At 41.0% G+C, this 24,620-nt stretch overlaps 3 protein-coding genes and 1 long non-coding RNA gene across 4 annotated transcripts in view; 3 read left to right on the top strand and 1 right to left on the bottom strand.

Annotated features, from left to right (window-relative positions):
* Positions 1-24,620, top strand: part of LOC145448770 (uncharacterized) — a 163,460-nt gene that overhangs the window by 22,421 nt on the left and 116,419 nt on the right. The gene's annotated exons all lie outside the window — the stretch shown is intronic.
* Positions 953-3,726, bottom strand: LOC145447715 (uncharacterized). Its single transcript, XM_080325964.1, has one exon. It carries the CDS (start codon positions 3,149-3,151, stop codon positions 1,292-1,294), a length of 1,860 nt encoding a protein of 619 aa, XP_080182090.1. The 5' UTR covers positions 3,152-3,726; the 3' UTR covers positions 953-1,291.
* LOC145447934 (uncharacterized) lies at positions 6,027-6,696 on the top strand. The gene is made up of 2 exons (XR_013917756.1): positions 6,027-6,363; positions 6,551-6,696. It is a non-coding gene; the product is annotated as an uncharacterized LOC145447934 (long non-coding RNA).
* On the top strand, positions 13,975-16,659 carry LOC145448694 (uncharacterized). Its single transcript, XM_080327160.1, has one exon. It carries the CDS (start codon positions 14,080-14,082, stop codon positions 16,657-16,659), a length of 2,580 nt encoding a protein of 859 aa, XP_080183286.1. The 5' UTR covers positions 13,975-14,079.

The raw sequence follows: 24,620 nt of genomic DNA, 5'->3' as shown, positions 1-24,620 counted from the left end.
CAAATAGTAACACCTTAGACCATGCATAGCTCTACTTCAATAGCAAAGCGCTGTGTGCATAAATAAGACACTTCAGAAGATAACACTTGCTTCTCGACGCTGGCAGTCATTCAAAGTTCGAACTTCCCAGATGAAAATTTGAATGACGTGACTGTGTGCACTGAGGCATTGCACATATAGGAGAAAAGCATTTATGTTCTCATCCACGAAGCCCGCGCCGCGACAATTGTTAACAAATGTTCACCGTTCAGTGTTCAGTTCATTGATGTTCAGCACAGGAACTTCGGTTTAACACCTTATACTGCAGTAAAAAAATTGCAAAGTTTATTACATGCTCGAAATGAAAGACAGAAAGAGAATATACCATGCATCAACTCCTCATTACCAGCATATAATTCCCGTCAAGACAAGCATAATCCTGATCAATTCATAACGAAATACAGATTCAATGTGCGCAGACGCCATCTCTGCCGACCGATCGAGCGCATGCGACTGAAAAACGCAATCTGACGAAATGGCGCATATGCGAAAAATCGTGTGAATGTGTGATTTTCTTTCGAACCACCTCAAAATGTCTCGAAAGGATGGAATATGGGCACCTATCAGCATAGGAACATGAGATGCTGACTTTTTAGCTGAGACAACGGGAAAATATCCGCACACTGTCAGATTGTGATATCCATAGGATATTTGATTTGGAATTTCAGTGGACTATCCTGAACGTTTGTCTCTAGGTATGTCCTTGGATATTCAAACCGGACAACTCTAAACCTGGATAGCCTAGTATATGCCCCCGCATGTCCAAGCGGACACTCAGACACTCGGACACGGCTCGGACCCAACTCGGATAGCCCACGACAATTGGGTGTTTGCTGGGTTAAACCGCCGATGCGCCGCAGGGTTGCCAGACAGCTTTTGAGAAAAAGGGCCAAACCATTTCAAAAAAAGGGCCAAAATGGGCCAAACTGGTTTAAAACACCCAAATTGGTCAATAACGTTGTTAAACGATGCATAATAACGTTAACAACAACATTAACGTTGCAATATCACCCATAGACCTTTTGCCAATTACAGGAATTTCCTGATTTATATTGCTAATACTGTTGCAGGACACTAAATCCACTACACCGGTTGATAGCATTGTAGGACACCGAATCGTTACTAGAATAACTGCTATTATGTCAAGCCTTTTCCAACTGAATATTGTCAAATAAAACTTCTTGTGTTTCAATACTGGTCTGTCTTAACCATTCAAACACAGTCCACATTCTATTCCTACACAGTCCACATTCTATAAGAACAATGCCAAATCTTCGTCTTCAACAGTGTTTCCACTCGAATCTTTGGCATAAACAATATCTGCCGTGAAATTTTGCAGCATTTTTGGTGTTGCTTGGAAGTTCTTGCAGCACTTGTTTGAAAGCATAAGATTTGCTCTTATCCTTACAATAGCATCCAGAAGTTTTAGCTGCATGCGGTTTCTTGCTTTTGTTTTGACCGATGTAACAAGGGAGAATATTCTCTCCACAACAGCATTGCTCACTGGAGTTACAAGGCATGTTAATGCATACATTGCAAGCTCCTTGAATGAATCATGACAAAGCACTCCGACCCAAAATTCTTCACTGTCGTGTGGAATTCCATGTGCCTTGAATGGTGCCGCTTCTTTCCAGTCAATGAAGATAACCTTTCTGTATTGTTCCTCAATCATACCGATATTATCCCCTGCTAAGTGCAAAAGTGGCAGTTTTGCAAAAGCTGGTCTTGATGCTTGGTTGAGAAGAACCACAGGATTCAATAATGACAAATTCTTGAAAGTATCTTTGACAGGGGGAAGTCTCTTGGAAACTTGACAATCTGCTTCCTCAAGCATAGATAGACACCTTGTCTTAACATTGTTTACTTCTTGGAGTGCTTTGACATTCTTTTTTTGGACATGGTTACATTCTGTTATAAATTTGACTCCGAAATCAACATCATGTATGTTTCTTTTCCTTCCATTGGTGTCATAAAGCCTATTGTGAAGGCTCTGCTGGTGTAAATTCAGTTCCTGGTACAAGGTGTGTGGATCCGCTTTTGTTTGCTGAAAAAGACTGTTCACCCTTTCAAATTCTTGCACAATTGGTGTTGCAAACACAAAATATAAGTAATTGCTGTCATCAGATAGCATTTCCTTTAGAAGTCGAGCCTTGTACTTTCCATCCATCTTCTTTGTAGCTAATTCTGCACTGGTAAAGTAGGCCTTGAGCTCCTGCCAATTCATTAAAATGTTAAACATCACCTTCCCCCTTACTAACCATCTGGTCGATGATAGTTTTTCAAATGGCAGTGGAATACTTGACATCGGCTCAACAGCTGTTGTGGCATTCATGACAAGAAATAGCTCCTTATATGCCTCCCTTCTTAACTCACTGTTACAAAACCATCGTGGTATTTCTGAAAGCATAAATCCAATGTTTGATGGCAGTTTTGAAAATGCATACTGAATGCATAATGCAAGTGAGTGACAGGTACATTTGAGTTGCACACATTGTGGGGACACTTTCTCCAACCTAGACCACACAGAATTGTTGCAACCAAGCATCGCTGAAGCTCCATCTGAGGCAAAACCAATGCAGTTTGCTAGACTTTGATTGATGCTTGTAATTTCTGCATCAATCAAATTGAAAAGATTTTCTCCTGTTGCTTCAAGTACAGGAATTAAACCCAGAAATGCAGTGATTATTTCATTCCTTTGTTCACTAAAGTAGCAAACCAGGACACACAAATGCTTTTGGATAGAGATGTCAGTTGATTCATCGACAATAATGGCATATTTCTTGTCTTTTAAATCATCAATCAAATCCGACTTCATGGAAGGTGAAATGATGTTCTTTATTAAGCATGTACACTTAGTTCTATGCATCTTGATTTCTTCCAAAGTGCTACCTTTTCCATGTGTTACCATGATTTCTCCAAGGTGGTCAATCGAACGAATAGCACTGTGACAGGTTACGCTTACGGCAATCTGAAGTTCAGCCATTTTGATTTCATCATTTTGGCTGCTTGAACTCTTAACAACTTTTAGCGAAGTTTGCCCTTTCGATGGAACTCTCCTCATATGTTTTTCGGACTTCTCATGCCTCATCAAGTTATTTTGCTTGGGTATCATGGTAGTATGGCATAACCTGCAATATGCATCTTCTGAACCATCACTCGCCTTCTTTAACCAAACAAATTTCTTTTCTCATTTACTATTATACTTCCGCCCTTTATCATAACTGCTCTTCCACTGGCCCTTTGCTGATGATGCCATACTCAAATTGACTTAGCTAGCTAGCTTATGGTAAAAAAAACTTCAAAACTGAATAGGGTTGCTAGATAACTTTTGATAAAATACATCAAGCACTGTCTGTAACCGCAGTAACGTTCTATTCTCAGTACACGACCTCGTTGCGCTGCCGGCTGACTAATTTTGACTATGCATGTTGTAAATCAGATGCGTCTTCTTGAGTGAAATAATACTTTAGATCAGTGCTCTTCAACCTTTTTCGACGTGGTACACCCTTTTAAGGTTTGCTCAAAACTCGTACACCCCTGTTCATTAGGGGTCTTCAAACATGACTATTTTTCTCAAATCGTACTGGCTACTTGATAAAATTGTTAGGTTACCTAACTTAAGCCTACACACCAAATTTGGTTCAATTCCAACTAGTAGCCGCCTTGCTACGCGAGAGGAAAGTTTCTATTTACTATACAAAAATAAATGACGAAAAATTTGAAATTTTTCTGTTCACCCCATAAAAGTGTTAGGTTGTCTATAAAAACTACGTTCTTCAAATTTGGTTCAATTCCGACCAGTAGAAGCGGAGGTATTGGCGTCAAAAAAAATAGATTTGAATAAAATAGTATTTGGTCACAGAGTCTATTCGCAGCCAGTTAGGCAGCCCGCCACGCAAATTTAGGCTTACCATATTTTGGAAATCTAAAAAGAGAACACTTTTTCAGAAATTTGAGACTTGCATAATAACCGGTTAATTTTTCCCACTTGGTGATCAATTGACTAAAAAAAGGTCCTCTTTCCGCTCAGAGCTCAAAATATCGTTTTTCTCTCCGCATTGCTAGGTGGATGACTAAAAAAAAGGTCAACTTTTCACTCAGAGCTAAAATCACAGTTTTTCACTCCGAAATACCCGCCGGAGCGTCACTTCTGTGCTGATTTACGGCATAACAATTTGCTCTAAATCTGACCTAAATTTTCACAAAATAACACAAAATCTCAAAAAAAGAAGACAAAAGGGCGTCCTCCGAGGACACTTTCAAAAAAGAGGACAAATCCTCTTAAAAGAGGACGTATGGTAACCCTACGCAAATTGGAATTTATTTCGTGTCAGAACAAAAACAGCATGATATAACGAACGATAATCAACCTAAATGTAACAGTATTGGGGGGAGAGTAGGTAAAGCTACTGCTGCAGAAGCGGTAATTCAGTTCAGCGATGATAGCAGGTGCACCAGCCTACTGCGCATCAGACCTGCCATACACCACACACAGTCGATAGTAGCACATGGGCTGCAAGAGATGTCAACCTCAGATCGTATGCCGCTATACACAGTTTATTGTCGCTAATTTACATAACCTATAACAAAATACTAAATTGCAAATGTATGGCGAAAGATTGGACATACAATCGGCATTTTAAAACAAAAGGGTTTCGATTTCAATATGGAAGCTGTTTCGGCCCTGGCTAGCTACGTCACTTCATTTATGTGCATTGCGGTATTTATTAGCGTCGGGTAGGAAGCACGGATTCAAAAATTAATCGCGGCGGTTTCCTCACAAATCAATAAAATACAAATGACTAGCTGAACACATGTTTGTTAACTGCATACTTTACAACACCAAACGGAACCATTGGTCTATTGCCGACGGCTAAATGAATAGAAGAAATATTTGCTTATGACATCACAATCAAGCGGTGTACAGTATTACACTTGAGATAACATTTTACCATATTGCTCGTTAACCTGTGCGTCAACCTGTCTGTACTGACCCATAAACCGGCATTTGTGATTGCTAGCCATCGACTCATTGTTACTCGGATCTGGTACACCCCTGTACACCCCATCCGAGTGGTACACCCTTTGCGAATTCTGGTACACCCTAGGGTGTACGACCACCCCGGTTGAAGAGCACTGCTTTAGATAACACAAATTCCCATCAACAAACAGAGCAAATTAATATAATGCCAAAACTTTATGAAATTATGACAGATTAATTACACATTGAAGTCAAATATGATACTTAAGTAGCCTAAGTGCCTTACTATACTAAACTAAACATTCCCTTTAGCACAGCGCACGGTTCCTAATCAATCAAGCAAAGCACGTTCAGTACACTGAGTACAGTGATAACTGGTAAGACCCAATACAAGCATTCAAGCGTCATCATGAGGAAGCATTCTGCGCAAACAATGCCTAAAACGATACCGCTTTTCACGTTTGGTTTCTGGAATTCATATTCATTTAAATAGCTAGTTTGATTATAGATAACTAACCTACGGAGTTATCTATAGTTTGATAGTATGTGCCAACTACTTCCAAAAAGGGCCAAATATCGAAAAAATGGGGCCAAAGATTTTTTAGGGGGCCAACTGCCTCTAAAAAGGGCCAAATTTCACAAATTTGGCCCCAAGAGGGCCAATCTGGCAACCCTGATGCGCCGCGCTAAACTACCTCGCGAGGCAGTTTAGGTTTATTGCTTAGTGAAGCATATTAAAACTAGATTTATGGCTCTCCGAAAGTTTTGATCTGCGTTTACCGATCGCTAAACCTTACTTTGCATTTTAAACGGCGTTTAGTTGGTAAACGTACTTTTTGATCTTGACCCTAAATTCCAGATATCATGGATCAACTTCAAAATTGGAAGTCACTCTCACTAGTTATTTAGTCAACTCCAAGGAGCGTCGATCGGTGCGTCAGTGATGCATCATGTATGTTTAGTGCAGTGCAGCTTCATCAACTGTTTCATGGCGATGCGGAACTTAATTTACTGAAAGGTCAACTATATCGACCGAAACAACTTTGGCTCATTCAGTAGAGTTTTACATGCTGATTCCAAAAATATACACCATACCTTCTAAAATTACGTATTTTCTGAGATATCGAGCAGCGAAAGTCGCAAAATGCCACCACAGACGAAAACGATAGTAAAATCAATGAAGCATGTCGATGACGTACTACCATGAGGATTTCTGATGCTGCGGCTGTGGTGTATGTATTGAAGTGGGATAATGTCAACCTCTGAAGCTGTGGACTCAACTGATAGCTACACGGTGTCTAGTAAATCTGTTTCCGACACTATTGAGGAATTCTCGTATATAGGTAAGCCATTGAATGGTATATACAATCAGGCATTACTGGACGACGAAAGTACCGTACCGTTTGGTCAAATGATTAGACTTGCGCATCTAAAACAATTAGTGTAACGCATGCATGTAAGATTGTGCGGCATGCTGCCGATCTAAGCTTGAAGACCGATGCATATAACTAATACATATTGACTTTTCAGAGACGCTAGACCTGACTAGATTCACTCAAAGGAATTCAGCTCCGCCGCATGCACTGGATCCGAAGTATTCCGACGTCGCTGATCAGTTCTCACAGACTGCTACTTTCACTTTATCTTTGTATGTAATAAAATGGCTTTACTCAAAAGCTTTTACTGGATTGTAATACATACAGAAAAGTCGAAAGCTTTTATTGGGTTCTAATAAATACAGAATCGCAAAAATTATAATATCATAGAAGGAAATTATCTCAATAAATCTCTGTGAATAAGTGATATTCCCAGGATTCTTCCGGGAATTTTCTTTTTTTGATGTTATGCTCCAGCATGATGCCCTGGGCCAGGATTGTCAATGTTTCTGAAATAATAATTTACAGCAGAAACTCAATAACTCACTCACTAACACTCCATTTACTTTATTTTTATTGTAACACCGGTTCAATATCTATGTGAAAGCCAGCAGCAGGACAAGAGTTTTTTATGTAAGCCTAGATCCGGGTTGGTTGTTTGAAGTTACAAAACTCTGAATTTGTTGGGAAAAGTGAGGTTGAAATAATAATTACCTACCGTGACACGGCATCATCGTGATGTATGGCTTGATCTCATTGCAATCTTGCACGTGCAGCAGCAAAGGGAGGGGGTTCTGGCCACACCTCGTGGTCAACTGGTCAATGATTGAATGACAGATCTGTCTCCAGAAGTCGTTCTTCACCATTGTACAGCATCCTTTGCGGTAGAGAAAGTGTGATGGCAAAGTGCTCCTACTCCGACTACAGCAGCTTATTGAAAAACACTGTACATCGGTGAGCACAGCAGCCTTCCTTATATTGGACTTCAAAAGGGTCTTTCCGCACTTGCTTTTCTTCTGGTCTCTGCATCTGTTTTCATTGAAGTGCGGGGTAGCTAGCCGTCCTCGTCCTTACCGAGGTGGCGTTTCCATGGGATCAATACATGAGATGGAAACAGAACTGCTTGCCTTGCACGTTGGCTTCTGTACTTCCTCTACACAAGCGATCGCAAATTAAAAGAACCTAAAATACCATAAAATGAAGATTGAATGGTCCAGTCGGACATGCCGAATCAAAACAACGCAGCATCAGGTAATTTAGGCGAAGACAACAACCAACGATTGACTTAGACATCCCATTCAGTGTTCCATGTATCGGCAAAATCCTCATGGTAGTACGTCATCGACACGGTTGCTGATTTTACAGCCGTTTCTCAGAGGTCGGCAGTTTGCACTGCGATATCTCAGAAAATACGTAATTTTAGAAGTTAGGATGTATATTATTGGAATCAGCATAAAAAACTCTACAAAATGAGCCAAAGTTGTTTTGGTCGATATAGTTGACCTTGAAACCTGTGATGTGATCGTCGATTTCAGTGGTGTTAGTGGTAGTTAGTTTGAACTGACTGGTCTTCCTTCGTCGTTTTAATATAATGGCTGAAGCACCGTCGACGTCAAGTGGGTTAACCACAAAGACGCAGAAAAAGAGTGACGTGTGGAAGGATTTCACTCTGATGCTGCATGATAATAACGGTCAGTGTACTGGGTCTGCGAGATGTCAAAATTGCAATGATCAGCTAAAGCATCACAAGTCGACAAGTGGTACGTCGCATCTTCGAAGACATAGCGAAGCGCGTAAGAAGAATTGATCGCAGTTGAAGAAAGTTCCTTTCTTTCTTCCAACAAAAAAGTAACCGAGAAATCAAAGGAGAAGGTGATCATGGGGAACACCGATCGCCGGGTGGAGAATACCAAAGAAGTGCCGGTTTGCCGTGGTGTTGTGCAGAAGACGTTTTGCCATCCAGATTTACGGTGAAACGTAAGTTGGATGAGGAGGCTTCATCTTTGAAGATGAAGCTGTCAGAGGAACTAAGCGTTGCTATCAAGTCTTATGGGCTGGCTGGCATCACCACATATATGTGGACCGATCTAAAGGGTCGCAGTTCTATTAGCTTGACTGTCCATTTTGTTGGAGAGAACTTGACTCTCAGAAGTAATGTTGCGACTGTTCGGCAATTCACGGATACTAAAAAAACTGGTCAGAATGTCAGAGAGGCTATCGAAAACATCGATTGGGATTCTTCGACAATGGTTTTGAATAACTACCTCTACCGATATGGATGTTTCGGAGACTGGACAAGATTCTTCGGGTTATCTCGGAGTCTGGGATTGAGATCCCCGGAGTCGGAGGGACTTTGCCTCAGAGACCAAAGTTGTCGGAGGGACTCGGAGTCTCGAAAAGCAGACTCCGCTCATCACTGGTTCATTCGCAATTGTCCTTTTATCGGAGCCCTTCTCGGTTTGAAATATGTTGCTCCAGAATTTAATAATGTCCTTGTGAGATGGTTCTCGATCAATTCTTTTGATTCTCCACCCACCATTGATAACTAGCCCAGCGCAGGCTGTTCTGTCCTTTTTGTACAGTTCTTGTACTTTTGCATATTGTTCCCCTTTCAATTTTCTAGTCGTCGACCGCCCCGTTTGGGCATGTTGATGTTTGGGTCGCGACTTCCATTTCCGGATAGGGCAACTTCGGCCCAGTCTCTTTGCGAGACTTCGCGTGCGTTTCCAGTGCCGCAATGAGTTCATCCCGGTAATTAGCCGGTCTAGATAGGCTTCGTCTCTGATATCCTTCTCTGATGGTAACGTTGAAGGTTCGAGTTTTTCCAATTCGCATCTTAGCTTTATACACCAATTCAGTGCGTTGATGTATGCTGTTTCGTTCACTGGCCTTGGAGGTCCAGTCAGTGGCGTAGCAGCCACTCGGCGGTTCTGGCTCTGCGCCAGGGGCGGCAGGCTCCAAGGGGGCGGCAAAATGTGGCAGCACAGTGAGAGAGAGAGAGAGATGGTATTCTTTTCCGCCCGCACCATCGAGATGCTCTGACGACGGAGATGCGAGACGGACTTGTTTTTATAATAAGGTCATCTAGTCTGCACCCCCGTCTTTCCCTCTGTGATTGCTGAGCGTCTAGTGGGATAACCTCGGATACTAATATACTATCTCGCTCAGCACAGTGTCCACAGCCGGCTAAAAGAATCGTTAATTGGTCGTCCTATAGCTGGCTTGCCATGAGCTAAAGTTTAATCAAACAGATCTCAATCGAAAGCTATAGTGTCGCGCTGATTCGGAAAACACGAATTGATATTGTTAATATGGCGATGGAACCACTCCGAAACAGCCGTCAATGCCGATTGTTCGGAGAGTTCGTAGAAAAAGGAGAATGCCTGGCGAACAATTAGAAGATGCTGGCCTCAGTATTGTTGAAGAAGTTAGACGATGCATGTTTCAAGCTTTGGACAGATTTGAACTTGAAGCTGAAACTATAGGTTTACCGGCATATACAACACTTAAATGATATGTCTGGATTTTTGAATTCCCACGCGCTGCTGCAAAGCGAAGTCACAATTTATTCACCAGCGCTTTTAGAACCACTTATGACAACGAGGTGGACTTTTTGGAGTTGGCTGCGAAAATTGTCATGCCTTATACCTTCGAATTAGGGATCGTATGAATCAGAAGATTGCCAGCTTTTCGTAAAAACCAATATGAGGCCTCTAGGACGAACAAAAATTAAGATATGATCATATGAAGTTGTTCAACTTGAAATTTTAAAAGGGTTAAGAGGCTGGCGCGGAGCAGTGAAACTACGTTTGATCGTAGTGCAACAGCGTTTGATGTTTTACAGTGGTTATTTAATGCAAAGCTATACTTGATTCGGCACCATATTTATGCTTGTGTCTGAAACTTTATCTGACCATTGGGATTTCAATTGCGAGCTGGCTGTGTGAGGCGAGCTTTTCAAAGCTCGAACTCAAACTGATTAAGTCTTATTTACGTTCTACCATGACTGATGATCGGTTATCAGCTCTATCCATTCTGTCTATAAAAAGAGACTACGTTCAAAAACTAGAATTTGAGGATATTATCGCTGATTTTGCTTTGAGGCGACTATTGATTTTCTATTTGCACAACACAATCGTTCGCTATTTCTTGTCTTTATTATTTTTGGCCTTATTAATGTTGAGACTGTGAGGCTGAGACGCGGTATATTGTTTGTAGTTATTTTTATTGACAAGGTTGCTTGAACATGAATCTATGTCGAAATTTGCTGTGGTCTACTTAGGGGGCGGCATTTTAGGCGAGAGCCATGGGCGGCAGGACATGCTGCTACGCCAGTGGGTCCAGTTCCTTTCTTTTGCCGGCTCCGGGTGGACCGCCTAGGTCGCTGCATGCCTCTTAACCGATTTACCATTTCGGTGTATCTCGCCATCTTTCTCTCGCATTTGATTGAGTCCAGCTATCTTCTACCGCCTTTATATGCCCTATGTAGGTCCTCGCTGGACACTGCTCCCTGTTCATTTTCGAGGGATATTTCTGTCACAGCCAGGGCCTCTTCTTCCTCTGGCTGCCATCGTCGTTTCCTTTTAGCAGATTTCGCCGCGGCCTCGGCGTGGGATATGACCGGATGCTGAGTTTTCTTATGTAACCCCAGTCCGGTTGCTGTAGTGAACATTCTGTCACAATGACGGCACGCATGAACAGAAGATCCCATTCGAGATGGTAATCGCGTGAGTTTGATTCTTGCTGCTTGCCAACCATGAGGAATATGTCTCGGTAGCATTTCACAGTCAAAGCAGATAAGTATTTTAACATATGCCGTATACTCACTTTACAACCAAATACTCCAATCACATCGGTGCTTATAAAGTGGACCGGATCCGTAAAATGGAAGACTCTCATGAGTCTAGTATTCGCTGGCTGGCCCGTTGCGATCATGTAAAAAGAACAGGCGCGGAAAGAGGATTCCCCAAAATTCGGGGACAACAAGTGCAGAACCTCGCTGAAGAAAGAGGTGCCAATGCGAGGTGGCTGTATGAAACAATGGACGGATCGGGTGACCAAGTCCCCTGGCAGCATTGGGGGGTCACCGATGGCTCGAGCCTACTGAGTGGGAAAGCGTTCATTGATGCCATTCAGATTCGGGGAAACCTCGCCCACAAGCGGAGCAGAGGAGCTCGGGGACGTCCGGAGAAAGACGACAAATGCCCCTCGATGGGATGCCACTCAAGGCGCAAAAAGGAGACTATCGGCCATATTAGCCAGACCTGCCCGGAGACGTGGGGCATGAGGGTCAATCGCCACAATGCGGTGGTCAACATTCTAGTGGCAAGCCTCATAAGAAGTGTCAAAGAAACTCAGAACGAAACGAAAGAATACATAATCAAGATCCAAAAGCCAACTATAATTCATATAGAAAACAGTGTCAAAGAAACTCAGAACGAAACGGAAGAAACGAATGAATATATAATCAAGATCCAACAGCCAACTAAGTGTCTTAATCATCTTCTGACGACGAGGACAAGAAGTTGCATTATGCCTTTTCCCCATAGAACAACAACATTGAATGTTGAAGACATGCTCGATCCTGTTTAGATAGTTCTTGGTACTACGTAGTGTTGGGATGACTCGAATCTTGACTTGACTCGAGTCAGACTCAAGTGAACTCTTTCGTAAGACTCGAGTCTCTTTGCAAAAATGACTTGACTCGTGAGTTGGAGCAAAATTTACATGTGGATTGACTCGTGACTTGGAGCAAAATTTACGAGTCAGGAGCAAAATTTACGAGTCAATTTCAAGTAATCAAGTAAACGGAGTCAATTAAATAACCCTATATTTTAGGTGCGTTCGGATTTTTTGCGATATGCCGGTATCACTAGGAGAGCAAACAGCCATTCACTGATCCTCCGTTCTTACATCATAATTTGAACGAAACGGTCACAGCTTATGCTTGCGTTGTCGTCGTAGTAGTTTATTCTATTAGCAAGGAATCTCTGTGTCTCAGACAACACATCTCTGTGTCTCAGACACCACAATGCTTAAATTGCGCGGTGCTATCTTTTACCAACCTCTTGTATAATTTAAATCTAACGAATATAGTTTATGCGTCTCTATTCTCACGGATGGGTAGTATATTGTACCATGTCAATTTATTGCAACTTCTTGATGCTTCGTATTCGATCCTCTATTTTGGCTGATAATGGATCGAAGCGTGTAGCTATAAAGTTACTCACATATGCTATTAGCAGTCCTACGTGTGAGTGATACAACGCCTTTTGCATTTATATTTAACTTGTGTGAAGACACCTGCATAGTCGGGTATGGTATCTAATGTACTTTACGGCCATGATACTAATGTAGATACTCTCGCATCGTCGAGTATGATACCAAGTGTACTCTCCAGCCACAATGCTTATGTGAAGACACATGTATAGTCGGGTATGGTATCTAGTGTACTTTACGGCCAAGAAACCAATGTAGATACTCTCGCATCGTCTAGTATGATACATGGCCTACTAAAAACACGGCCTTACAGTCTGCCTATTGACCTGAAAATTAAGAGGCCTAAAGTCTACTTTCCAATCCTTACCAGCTGTGCACTCAATTGGTCAGAAAATGCGATACTGTCATAATGCTACCTGTCTCTGGTACTCTACTAACACACCGGTGCAGAATGTATGTAAAAACATGCAGAATGTATGTAAAAACAGTCTATTGCAGCAATATATAACAAAAAAATTAGGAACGAAATTTGCATAATCAAAGAAAAATGGCTGTAGAAACTCTTGAATTAGAGCCTTAGAAAACAAATATCACAGCCTTACAGGACAATCACTTCTTTTGCCTTTCTTTAAATTGGCGAACTGAGTTCTTCTCTGAGTGAGGAATTCGCAATTTTGCTGATTATTGTAAAAAATGTTCACAATTTTCTTGAACGCGACATTTGTACAATTTTCACTACGTGCATTGCAACCAATTCGGGATTTACCTAACACAACTTTCAACACACGCAATGCTGCACGGCGCAGAGGAACAGTTCTAAGGTTAGATATGCACTGATTAGCCGAAGGGTCAGATCATGTCAAGTGATCCAAGCCATATCCCCACCATCTCGAGCCGACATGAAAATTGACATGATTACAGAGCTTTGTTTTCTGATTTCAGAAAAACAAATTTTGTGAAAATCGGTCGAGCACAACCGAAGATGTGGCCATTCAAAAATTGCAGTTTTTGTGATCGCTCAAGCGGAAAAAATGTCCGAAATTTACACATGTAATTGAAATTTGCTATATTTTGGTCAAATTGAGGTTGTTGAGGGTGAAACTTCCACACTTGGTCATTTACATCCTACTTGATACTTTGCCCCCTTCTTTGACACCTGGGGTTGCATAGTCTGACCTTTAACCCCGTGAATCTGTTAATGTCTTCAAAAATCACTCATGTGTGACGTCATTTTTAATTGCAAATATCTTTTGGCTGAGAGGTGATGTCATCAAGTGTTAGGTGTCATTGGAAAGCTCTTGACAAGGACTTTCAAAATCAACAATAACTTTCCTCGCTAAAGAATCGTTATGTTAGAAAAATTTGTTGTAAAAAAGTGTTGAAAAAATATTTGTATTTTGAAATGTTATTACAATTTTACTTTTACAGGCTGCACGGTATTGGATTAAGACTTATGTTTGTAGTATGGATACTTGTAGTATAGGCTCTGTTTTGGAAGCTGTTTGTCACATAAAGGCCTACCGATATCAAAAGCAAAAATTAGTGTCACTGGATGATCTAAATGATGAAGAACGAGAGCTTCTGAAAATCCGGGTTGGAGCAGAATGCAACATCAATACTAGTACCGGTGCTGATCTTCTGACTACTGGTACAATTTGCACGTTTCACAAGTATAAATTTCTTGACACTTATTCTGCATCATATAAATCCTGCTGTGATGTATTTGAAGGCCACACAAGACCTATCAAAAAACAACTAGGCATCATTTCTTTGAACTGGTTTAAACGAATTAAGCACCATGACAGTAGCTTGAATATAATTCCGGGCAGGAAACTGTGCAACAATTGCAGATATAAAATGGAAAAAAAGCTTGAAGGCAATCCTGATACATCATTGAGTACTAGTGGAAGTGAGTTGGAAGAAATACAATCACAGTTTGAAGCAGATTCCTCACTATCATCTCTAAATAAGAGTCTTCATGCTGTTGGTGAATCTCCAGTAAAGCTGCATGCTCTTTCTGGTAATCGGAAAATCAGATACGGCAAAAGAAAATTAGAAGAATTGAATCTCAATGTTAGAACAAAGCTTGCCACGGTTTTACATGTTGATGAGATTCAAGAATTAGTAGAGACGGGAAAAGAGGAATATGAAAATGAAGCTGCTTTTGAAAATATCATATCAAAAATGAAAGAAAAAGTCAGTAGCCCTAATTCAACAAGAGCTCAAAAAATTCAAGTCTTAACAATGGCTCCAGAAAATTGGTCTAGAAAGAAAATCTCGGAAATTTTGGGAGTAAGTGAAAGGTTAGTGAGACATGCGAAACAGCAACGAAAAGACAATGGAGTTTTTTCTTTACCACCACCACGAAAAGGGAAGATGCTTTCAGATGAAACAATTGAAACAGTTGTGAAGTTTTTTGAAAACAACGAACACAGCAGGTTGATGCCAGGGATGAAAGACCGAGTTAGCATTAAAAAGAAGGTGTATAAACAAAAACGTCTACTTTTGTGTACTCTGAAAGAATTGTATACCTTGTTTAAACAGCAAAACCCGCATGTGAAGATTGGATTCACTAAATTTTGTGAATTGAGGCCAAAATGGTGTGTTAGTGCAGGATCATCTGGAACACATGCAGTATGTGTCTGCACCATACATCAAAATGTTGTTCTTATGTTGCATGCTGCACACATTGAAGAAACTTATAAAGATTTGCTTCAATTGTCAGCCTGCAATATTGAAAACAGAGACTGCATGCTGCAGCGTTGTTCGAACTGTCCCGGATTTGAACCAGTTCAGGAATTACTCAACTCAAAATTTGAAGATGTGGATGAACCAATTTCTTTCAAACAGTGGGTGTCAGTTGACCGAACTGATCTTATAACTCAAACCTTATCAGTAACGGAATTTGTTCAATTAATATTAAAAAAGCTTGCGGATTTAGCACCACATCATCACATTTCGCATTCACAGTCTTTATATTTGAAAAAACGAAAACAAGAGATGGACCATCAAACAGCTCTAGTATTAATGGATTTTGCAGAAAATTACTCTTTCCACATTCAGGATGAAGCTCAGGGGTATCATTGGACTCACCGAAGTTGCACTGTGCACCCAGTAGTTTGCTACTACAAATCTGCAAGCAATGAAATTTTGCATTTTAGTCTCTGTTTTCTGTCCGAAGAGTTGTTGCACGATGCAGTCATGGTTTATTTGATTCAACGTAAAACAATTCAAATTCTCAAAACAACAATTCCCAATTTGGACAATATCGAGTATTTTAGCGATGGTTGTGCTGCGCAGTACAAAAACAGAAAATCTTTTTACAATTTGTGCAAGCACAAAGATGACTTTGGAGTGGATGCCGCATGGTCCTTTTTTGCCACCAGCCATGGTAAATCGCCATGTGATGGAGTTGGTGGCACAGTGAAACGAGCCACAGCAATGGAAAGTCTGCGACGCCCACTGACTGATCAGATTTTGAATGTGGAAGGAATGATGTCTTATTGCGTGCCAAACCTTCAAAAAATAAAATTTATAAATTTGCTCAAAGACGAATTGGAAGATACAAAATCTTTTTTGGAATCTCGATTTCAGCTCGCCACCACAGTCAAAGGTACCCGGGCCTTCCATCATTTCAGGCCATTGTCATCAACAAAGCTAGGAGCAAAACGCGTCAGCCAAGACGAACAGTATGCGTTGGAAGTTGATTTGAATGAAGACTGTAAAAACCAAGAACACATACTTCAAAGTGAAATTATTCAAAACCAATTTGTGTGTTCGGTTTATGACCAAGACTGGTACATTGGCATGGCCATAGAGTTGGACAAGACAAACAACGATGCCTTGGTCAACTTCATGCACCCTAAAGGTCCATCTTCATTTTTTCACTGGCCCACAAATAGAGACTGTTGTTGGACACCATTCCAGCACATATTGTGCACAGTAGACGTTCCTTCTTTAGTCAATAGTCGAGGACAGTATGAACTGTCAAAAGAATCAAAAGTGAAAGTGGATCAAGGTTGGGAAAAATATCATAAAAGATAAATGTATCTGATGTGTGAAAAGTAATCATCGCTGCACAATATAAAAACTACAAAACCCACAGGACATTGATGTTTATTATCATGCTTAGTGCTGATTGTCACTCAAATCTATTGTGTAGACACAAAAAATATTGTATCTCATCATTGTGTTAATTTGGAATTCTTATATGTTTATGAAGTATTTTGTGTATTCACCACAAACTGTGCAGCAAAAATTCCTTCAATATTTGAAAATCGGTTTGTTCTATAAGTACGCAATGTGAGAATTTTTCATTAAAACATGCTATTTGCAGGTTAGTTTCATTGCACTCTTACGGTATGTAATGGTTCTTTAGCGAGGAATGTTATTTTTGATTTTGCAAGTCCTTGCCAAGAGCTTTCCAATGACACCTTATACTTGATGACACCACGTCTTAGTCAAAAGATATTTGCAATTAAAAATGGCGTCACACATGAGTGATTTTTGAAGACATTAACAGATTCGCGGGGTTAAAGGTCAGACAATGCAACCCCAGGTGTCAAAGAAGGGGGCAAAGTATCAAGTAGGATGTAAATGAACAAGTGTGAAAGTGTCACCCTCAACAACCCTAATTTGACCAAAATATAGCAGATTTCAATTACATGTGTAAATTTCTGACATTATTTCCGCTTGAGCGATCACAAAAACAGCAATTTTTGAACGGCCACATCTTCGGCTGTACTTGACAGATTTTCATAAAATTTGATTTTCTGAAATCAGAAAGAAAAGTTTTCTAAGCATACCAATTTCCATGATAATCTGAGATGGTGGGGGCATAAGTTGAAATTTTTCTGGACCACTTGGCATGATCTGACCCCGAATCTAGAAGTGCGAAGGAATCAAATACAAAATGGGCCACTTGAACGGCAGGTACAGTCAACCGTCCCCTATCCACCAAACTGAAATATTCATCATATTCCTCTTCGGTTTCATTAGTCGTGAGGGATAAGCTACACTCGGTGCAGTTCGTAGAATGACAGCATTACCAAGACTATTGGGGGAGTACCTCTGCTTGCTGTTTACAACACTCCACCACATATGTATGACTTTGAGGTATCCGCCTTATCTGGAAGGTATTTGGAGCAAGCTGCTATGGTTTTTTCATCAAAGATAGCCAGTGCCAGGTTGACGTTCTGCTTGTGGCCAGGATGTAGTGCTTTCTTTGTTAGCTTTGGAGCCATTCGGAAATTAGGCTACACTCCAACTGCCATGCAATATAACCAGCAGGGCTAATTATGGATATATGGCCTCCTTTAATATAGAATGATGGAAAGGAAAATCTCCTAGAATTCAGTAGATTGTTGCGAATGTTCCTCACCAAATGAACGTTGCCATAAAATAGATAGATTTTTGTCTTGCAACTTGGATGATTGATGAACAACTCACAGTTTGAACCAAACTGCGATGACAGTATATTGAAAGCACGAACGTTGGTACTGTGGTTGTCAGAAACAATACCTCTCATATTAAATTCTAGATCCGAGATTTTCGTGATGCAATCAGACAGCTTTTACGCTAACCAGGCACCTTAAATTTGTGTTTCTGGTAAAATTTGTAGGACTAAAGGAAGCGATTTTTCAAGTCCCTTAATCATAATCACTACGACGCCTTTGTAAAGATTTCCATCTTCATCAGCACCATAATATTTGCCACCATGATATTGCACACTTTTTTGCAGATACATTTCATCCACCATCACGATAACATCCTCAGAAATTTCCATGGCCTTTGAAAAATCAATAGCCCCTTTAGTCTTGTTCGCAAACAGCTCAAAGATGGCATAGGGAAAGTTTCCAGAAGTGTCTTTTGTACGCTTGGCAAGAAATAGAACGTAAAAGCAAGCAGTACAGGATCATATTGCCAGAGGATACCGGACTATTGCCAGCCTTGTGGTATCTTAGATTACGCAGCTGTTCTAAAATATCTTCTTCGGGATCCGGATCAGTTAGACTATCCAAATAGCTTGGGAAGTTTAGTAGCTCGCATTTCCTTTTGAGCAGAGTATTTCTGCTTGTGCGAAACCATGTTGGTAAAGGCACAGGTGTCCCAATATGTTGCATCTGCACCCTCAATTCTGACTGTCAATTTTATGGCATTCTTGATTTTCGAAAAGTTTTCCAAACATAGCTCATAGTATACAACATGCTGATCCCCTGCTTGAGACTTTGGCAGATTTGGCAGTAGTATTTCCAGAAGTACACCCAACCACGCAACACTCAAGAACCATCGCCTATTAACTACACTAGAAAATGAATATTAACAAATTATACATCACTGAAGTAAAATGGTATTCTGGAACAGCACCCTATCCAAGCCTTGCAACAATTAATGAAATTATATAGAAGCAGTTACAATGAACATGCCTTCGTCATTATAAATGTCTTAGAACCAACGCTACCAGTTATACAATTCGTCAAAATAGACTACCGTATCCAAGACTATGTTAGCGAGCAAGCAGATTATGATACTACAATGGAGCCGTTCGAACACGACGTTCTTCGCGTCAACTTGAACCGCTGGCACTGTCGAGGAACAGTAACCTGATTGCTAACTAACCTATCAAATGATAATACTGACCCTTAGCTCGTGAATATACTCTACATAGCGAAAGAAACAAGTGCAACGCGACGAACAGCAACGCACGCCTCAACTCGAACAACTACAAATGTCTTGACTTCAACAACAACAACTACAACTGTATTCATCCGCACAAGTTTTTGCAGTAATATCCGTGAATTGTCCACCTGACTAGCAGCTCTTTTGGGACTAAAATGATTTTTTCCGTGTTAAAACGATATTCAATCATCTTAAGACAATAAATACTTGTCAGAATCCACTGTGGTTTTTACTTGCGTGCTACTTACCATCTGCGTAGGTATAACCGTGAGATTTACACTTTTTCAGAACTGGCCTCTTAATTTTCAGGTCAATAGGCAGACTGTAAGGCCGTGTTTTTAGTAGGCCATGTATGATACCAAGTGTACTTTCCAGCCACAGTACTTATGTGAAGACACCTGCATAGTCGGGTATGGTATCTAATGTACTTTGCGGCCAAGATACTAATGTAGATACTCTCGCATCGTCGAGTATAATACCTAGTGTGCTTTCCAGCCACAATACTTATGTGCAGACACTCGCATAGTCGGGTATGGTGTATAATGTACTTTGCGGCCAAGATACTGATATAAATACTCTCGCATCGTCGAGTATGATACCAAGTGTAGTTTCCAGCCACAATACGTATGTGCAGACACTCGCATAGTCGGGCATGATATCAATCGTACTTTTCAGCCACAACCCAGGTAGCACGCCTACTTGGGTACCACAAGGTATCAAGGTGAGATGAATTGTGGTAACCAGGTCGGGAAACCAATCGGGCCCGTGCCTTTTTGGCCCCATTTTACAGAGGTATTTTATGCGGGACGATGTAGCTAACCCACTGAGCTGGTAGCGAAGACAATATTACGACCCCGGTCCTCGTAGCAGTGGCAATAGCAGTGACAGTGTAAGTGGGCCGAGAATTCGACGTAGACATGTGCTAAGGCGATGTTAGGTAAACCCTGCACGTTAGTTAACTTCAACATTGTATACTGTACAGTACATACCTGCTACCAACACTCACTCAAATCAATATACACGGCAATCTGAGTATATAATAACCTTTACGATGGGTGAGGCCGTCATCACTGTTTCAGTGCAATCGTTGAGTTGTAGTTTCAGCTGAACAAGACAATGCGATGTAATGAACAGATAGGAGGATGCCGACCGACGCGCAGTTGCCGTCTTTTAGACTGACATGTTGATCATTCTCGAGGCCACGGCCCGTGCTAGCGATTTTCATAACTTGCGAGTGCATTCTTTCGAGTCATTCTCGGGTCTCATGTCGGGAGAAGAGGAGCCCAGACAAACCTCCGACGGGAGTCGAACCGAGGCCGCCCGATTCTTAGGCGCTCATCGTCACCAGTACCCGAATTCAATTCATATGGAGATGGAATTCAATTAGGAAGTGTCCCAGCGACCATCATCGCAAATGAATGAATCGGATACCGATGATATTATGACTTCACTATATAGATGAACAAACCTTGCTGTAGGAAAATGTAAAAGAGGCATCGGAAACTACTCGGTCGCATGTGGGAGCTATATGAAAAATCGAACCGCGTTCATTGACGAAAATCACAAGTTCCAATTATTTGATCACAGAAATTTTACGAGTAAAATTAATCCTGAGTTAAAAATAATAGATACAGATAAGGGATAAAGGTAATGGGATCTACGCAAGAACACTATAAGGCACGCTTTGAGGAATTCAGTACTCTAGCAGCGGAAATTTAAGTTCACTTCAGTGTGACAAACGGTCAATTTTAAATAGTTCAAATCACATTGACGAAGTAAAGCAATGTATGGGTTTTAATGTTTGATGTTCGAGCAACTAACAGGGATCGCATAATAGCTAGAAAACCTTACTACGTACGAGACCACCTTCATTATTCAATGAAATAAACCAAATAACATTGATTGAAAATAATGTTGGTTCCTGTGTGGGTGATATATGGGAAATCTGATCTCCTCTATAAGTGGATTTCTCATGTTTCATCATGTTTTCTCATGATTTGATATCAAAAACTCATCAAGCAAAACTCCCAGGAGTTCATTGATAGATACAATGAGAAGAGACTTGTTGCAACCTACCTGGGATTGGTATGGTATAACCACGCATCTTCATGGATGGAAATCCCGCTTGGTTTCGATTTGGGTTACATGTTACTAACCAATTCCGATTATCCATCCCACCTAACCACTTAAATTCCACCTGGATACCTAGCTGGGAATACATATGTGCAGACACTCGCATATTATGGAATGGCCCTGACTCCAACTTCCGGTCAAAACATAAATGTAGATAAGACTCGAACTATAGCCAATGGCAGCACGTTTATTAACGAATTACTACGAAACGAGATGTTGAAAAGAAAAACGAAATCACGAAATTGCAGGCAGACTTCGACAACGAGATAATTCTAAGCAGTCAAATTTCAAGAAATTAAAGCGAAATGCCAGTTTACGTGCTCATTTTCCACTAGGTATTGTCTGGCAAATTCATTAACAATGTCCGAGAAGTAATGTTTTTTTCTCTGGTCCGACGCCACATCTATTCATCGATATATGACGGTACAAAACCCCGTATCGTACCATTCATTCGCTTAAACTTCCGTTTGCAGTCTTGCCAAGGACTCTCAATATTGTTGGTGTGAACACCTTGAGGAGTCTTAAACAGGCGTTTGTGGCAGACTGTTTTATGCGTGTAGCCGTTGCCCATTCCTGATAAGCAAACGTAAATGTTTTGATAACATTCACCATTATCGCTTTATTCACCATTATCGCTTTATAAGACTTCATTTACCGGTTTTGCCCCGATACGCTTCCCATTCATCCGACCAAATTTCGGTGCCCGGAGCAATATATCGTCGAATGAGTGGCAGCAAGGTACTTGCGTCCCGGCGATCGACGAATCGCATAAAGCATTGGCTGCATAAAACATTATATACTTCAAGTTTTGCTGACGTTGGATTTCTATTTTATGTATACAAACTTTATCGTAAGGTCCACGCCTCCAAAAATCCATTGCTGTGGAATCGGTCTTGCTTGAGCGTTGGCACCACGGCCACCCGTAAATTCTACAATATGCGTTGGCTTCAGTGCTATCATTTGTATAAATGCGCAACGACGCCAAATACGAAAACTACTTGAATGGGACGTATATTGGCATCACATCAATCTCTAGCAACATACGCAGAGGGTCACGGCCTCACCGGGAGCACTACTTGACTTCGCCGAGACGCTCAATGGCATGGCGTCACAATCGGTACCGTACCACGTGTTAATCGGCATTCAGCTCGGGCGCCCCTATTGTTCAGTAAAATGAAAATTTCCAACTTTGTGGGAGATTTTAGGGGTTTTAGTGCCCGGACGAGATTTTATTCAGTATTTTAGGAATCAGTGAAAAACTAGTTGTTATAGCTGGTCGCCAGCGCTAAGATTATATACCCAGTAGGTAGGCTGTGTCATATAATCTCCTGTCGAGAATTTACTCAAATAAGCATAATTTTAGAAACTTACGTGGATAACTGCAAGCGATCAATCAAGCCATTGAGCAACTCATATAGGATGCAGTCCGGTACGGTCAACAGGTCACTCACCACTATACTGAGAGTACAGTAATTTTCTTCACCGACGACAGTAATAAAAAATTAGGGATATTCAGGCTTAGTGGTCTGATAACATGCTACATTATAATGTTATAAATAGCTGAAAACGCTTGTATTATTATTATTACAGCCACCGCAACAAGCGAAACAAAATAGACGTAATTTTCGAACTGATAGCAGCAAGTCAAACAGCTCTCGGAGTCATATCAAACAGCTCTCGGAGTCATAAACTATAGGCCATAGGGTATTGTTTCAAAATAGCATATTACTCGCTAAACTATGTACCGTACACCTAGTGTTTACCCACATCCCGCCGCACCAGTCGCAATTCCACCTTCCAGAAATAACTACAACCACATTCCGAAACAGTTATCCGGCTTACGAAGCGCGATTCAAATTTCCAGAATAATCTAGTAGTCACGCTCGGATAACCACGTACAATTAAGTGCACCCATTCGACTCATTTAGTTATATTTACTCGGAATAAAACTTGGATTCATGTTCAGCTAGCGAAACAGACGAGAAACGAATTTATACTGATGACAGCACTCTATCAAAGTGCAACGGTATCTACAGGTTCCAAATAACTTCCCACATCAGAATACTTACCACCAAATTGGAATTCATTCCTAATAATTTGATCCTCGAGATCATCATTCCTGCGTATTTTAAACATACTTCTGAAACATAAAAATCGAAACCCTAACCCTAAAATAACCTTTCGAAACCATCCCGAAAGGTTTTTTACGGTTTTGTGTTTGCTGGGTTGCGTCACAATTTTCAACTCGATCACAGTGCAAAAATCGTGGTTAATTTTAGGGGTTCCAGTTCCATGAGCAGAATATAATTTATATTTTGATAATCAGTACTGTGGCAGCTTCTCATTGATACCCGCTTCATCAAATTTAGCGCTCAACAAGCCGGTCAAAAATGGTCGTAAAATTGCCTTTGGACAAATGGAAAGTATGACGTAAACCAAATGCTGTCAGTCGTTCAATCTCGCTGTGCCCACACCATGCTTTCACCCCAATGGGTGGGCTGGACCCAGATTAAGAAACCTGCCTTTCACAAACGCTCTTCTCGCTTGTAACGCGGCCCTGTTAACACAACACCATGAACGAAATACACTATTTGGCAGGACGTGTTATTTTGGCATATGCCAACAATTGCTTAATTTTGACATTTTCAAATTTTTATTTTTGGCAGTTTTGGCATCTGGCTCCTGAAATGGCAAAATAACATGGCCTGACTATGTATGAGCGATATAGAATTCAGGGCAACTTCGTTTTCGCTTGCATCACCGAAGAATGTGGGAAGTCAGAAATGCGTAGTGAATTATTGACAATTGTCAGGCGGGAAAAGACTGCCAAGAACTCCTATTACGAAGCTAAATAAAAATTTTTGCGATGACAGAAAGGCCGCATACTATGCAAAGAGTGGAGCCTAATTCCTCTGCCGAGTAGCGATTCTATATTCAAGCAACAAAATCAGTTCTCAAGAAGTATACTCACATTCAAATCCCTTCAGCTCATCACTGAAATGTAAGTCAGCGCACCACCAGACTTGAGTGACAACTTTCACAGTCGAGCCGCCAATCGACGGCCGTAACCTTGGCACGGATAACCCGCGGCGGAAGTCGCTGTGCTGACTGATGACTGAGATGGGCGGATTCCAAAATTACGGGATCCGAATCTATCCGGATCCGGCTGGCAATTGGAAATTCAGAGTCCGGAA

This window comes from Botryllus schlosseri, chromosome 10 (genome assembly GCF_051294905.1).
Source record: "Botryllus schlosseri isolate E-star chromosome 10, Bs_hap1, whole genome shotgun sequence".
Lineage (NCBI taxonomy): Eukaryota > Metazoa > Chordata > Ascidiacea > Stolidobranchia > Styelidae > Botryllus > Botryllus schlosseri.
This window is presented reverse-complemented; position numbering and strand designations above follow the sequence as displayed.

Excerpts from the sequence above, each read along its gene's own strand:
- LOC145447715 (XM_080325964.1), bottom strand. The coding sequence starts at position 3,151 with ATGATACCCAAGCAAAATAACTTGATGAGGCATGAGAAGTCCGAAAAA.
- LOC145448694 (XM_080327160.1), top strand. The coding sequence starts at position 14,080 with ATGGATACTTGTAGTATAGGCTCTGTTTTGGAAGCTGTTTGTCACATA.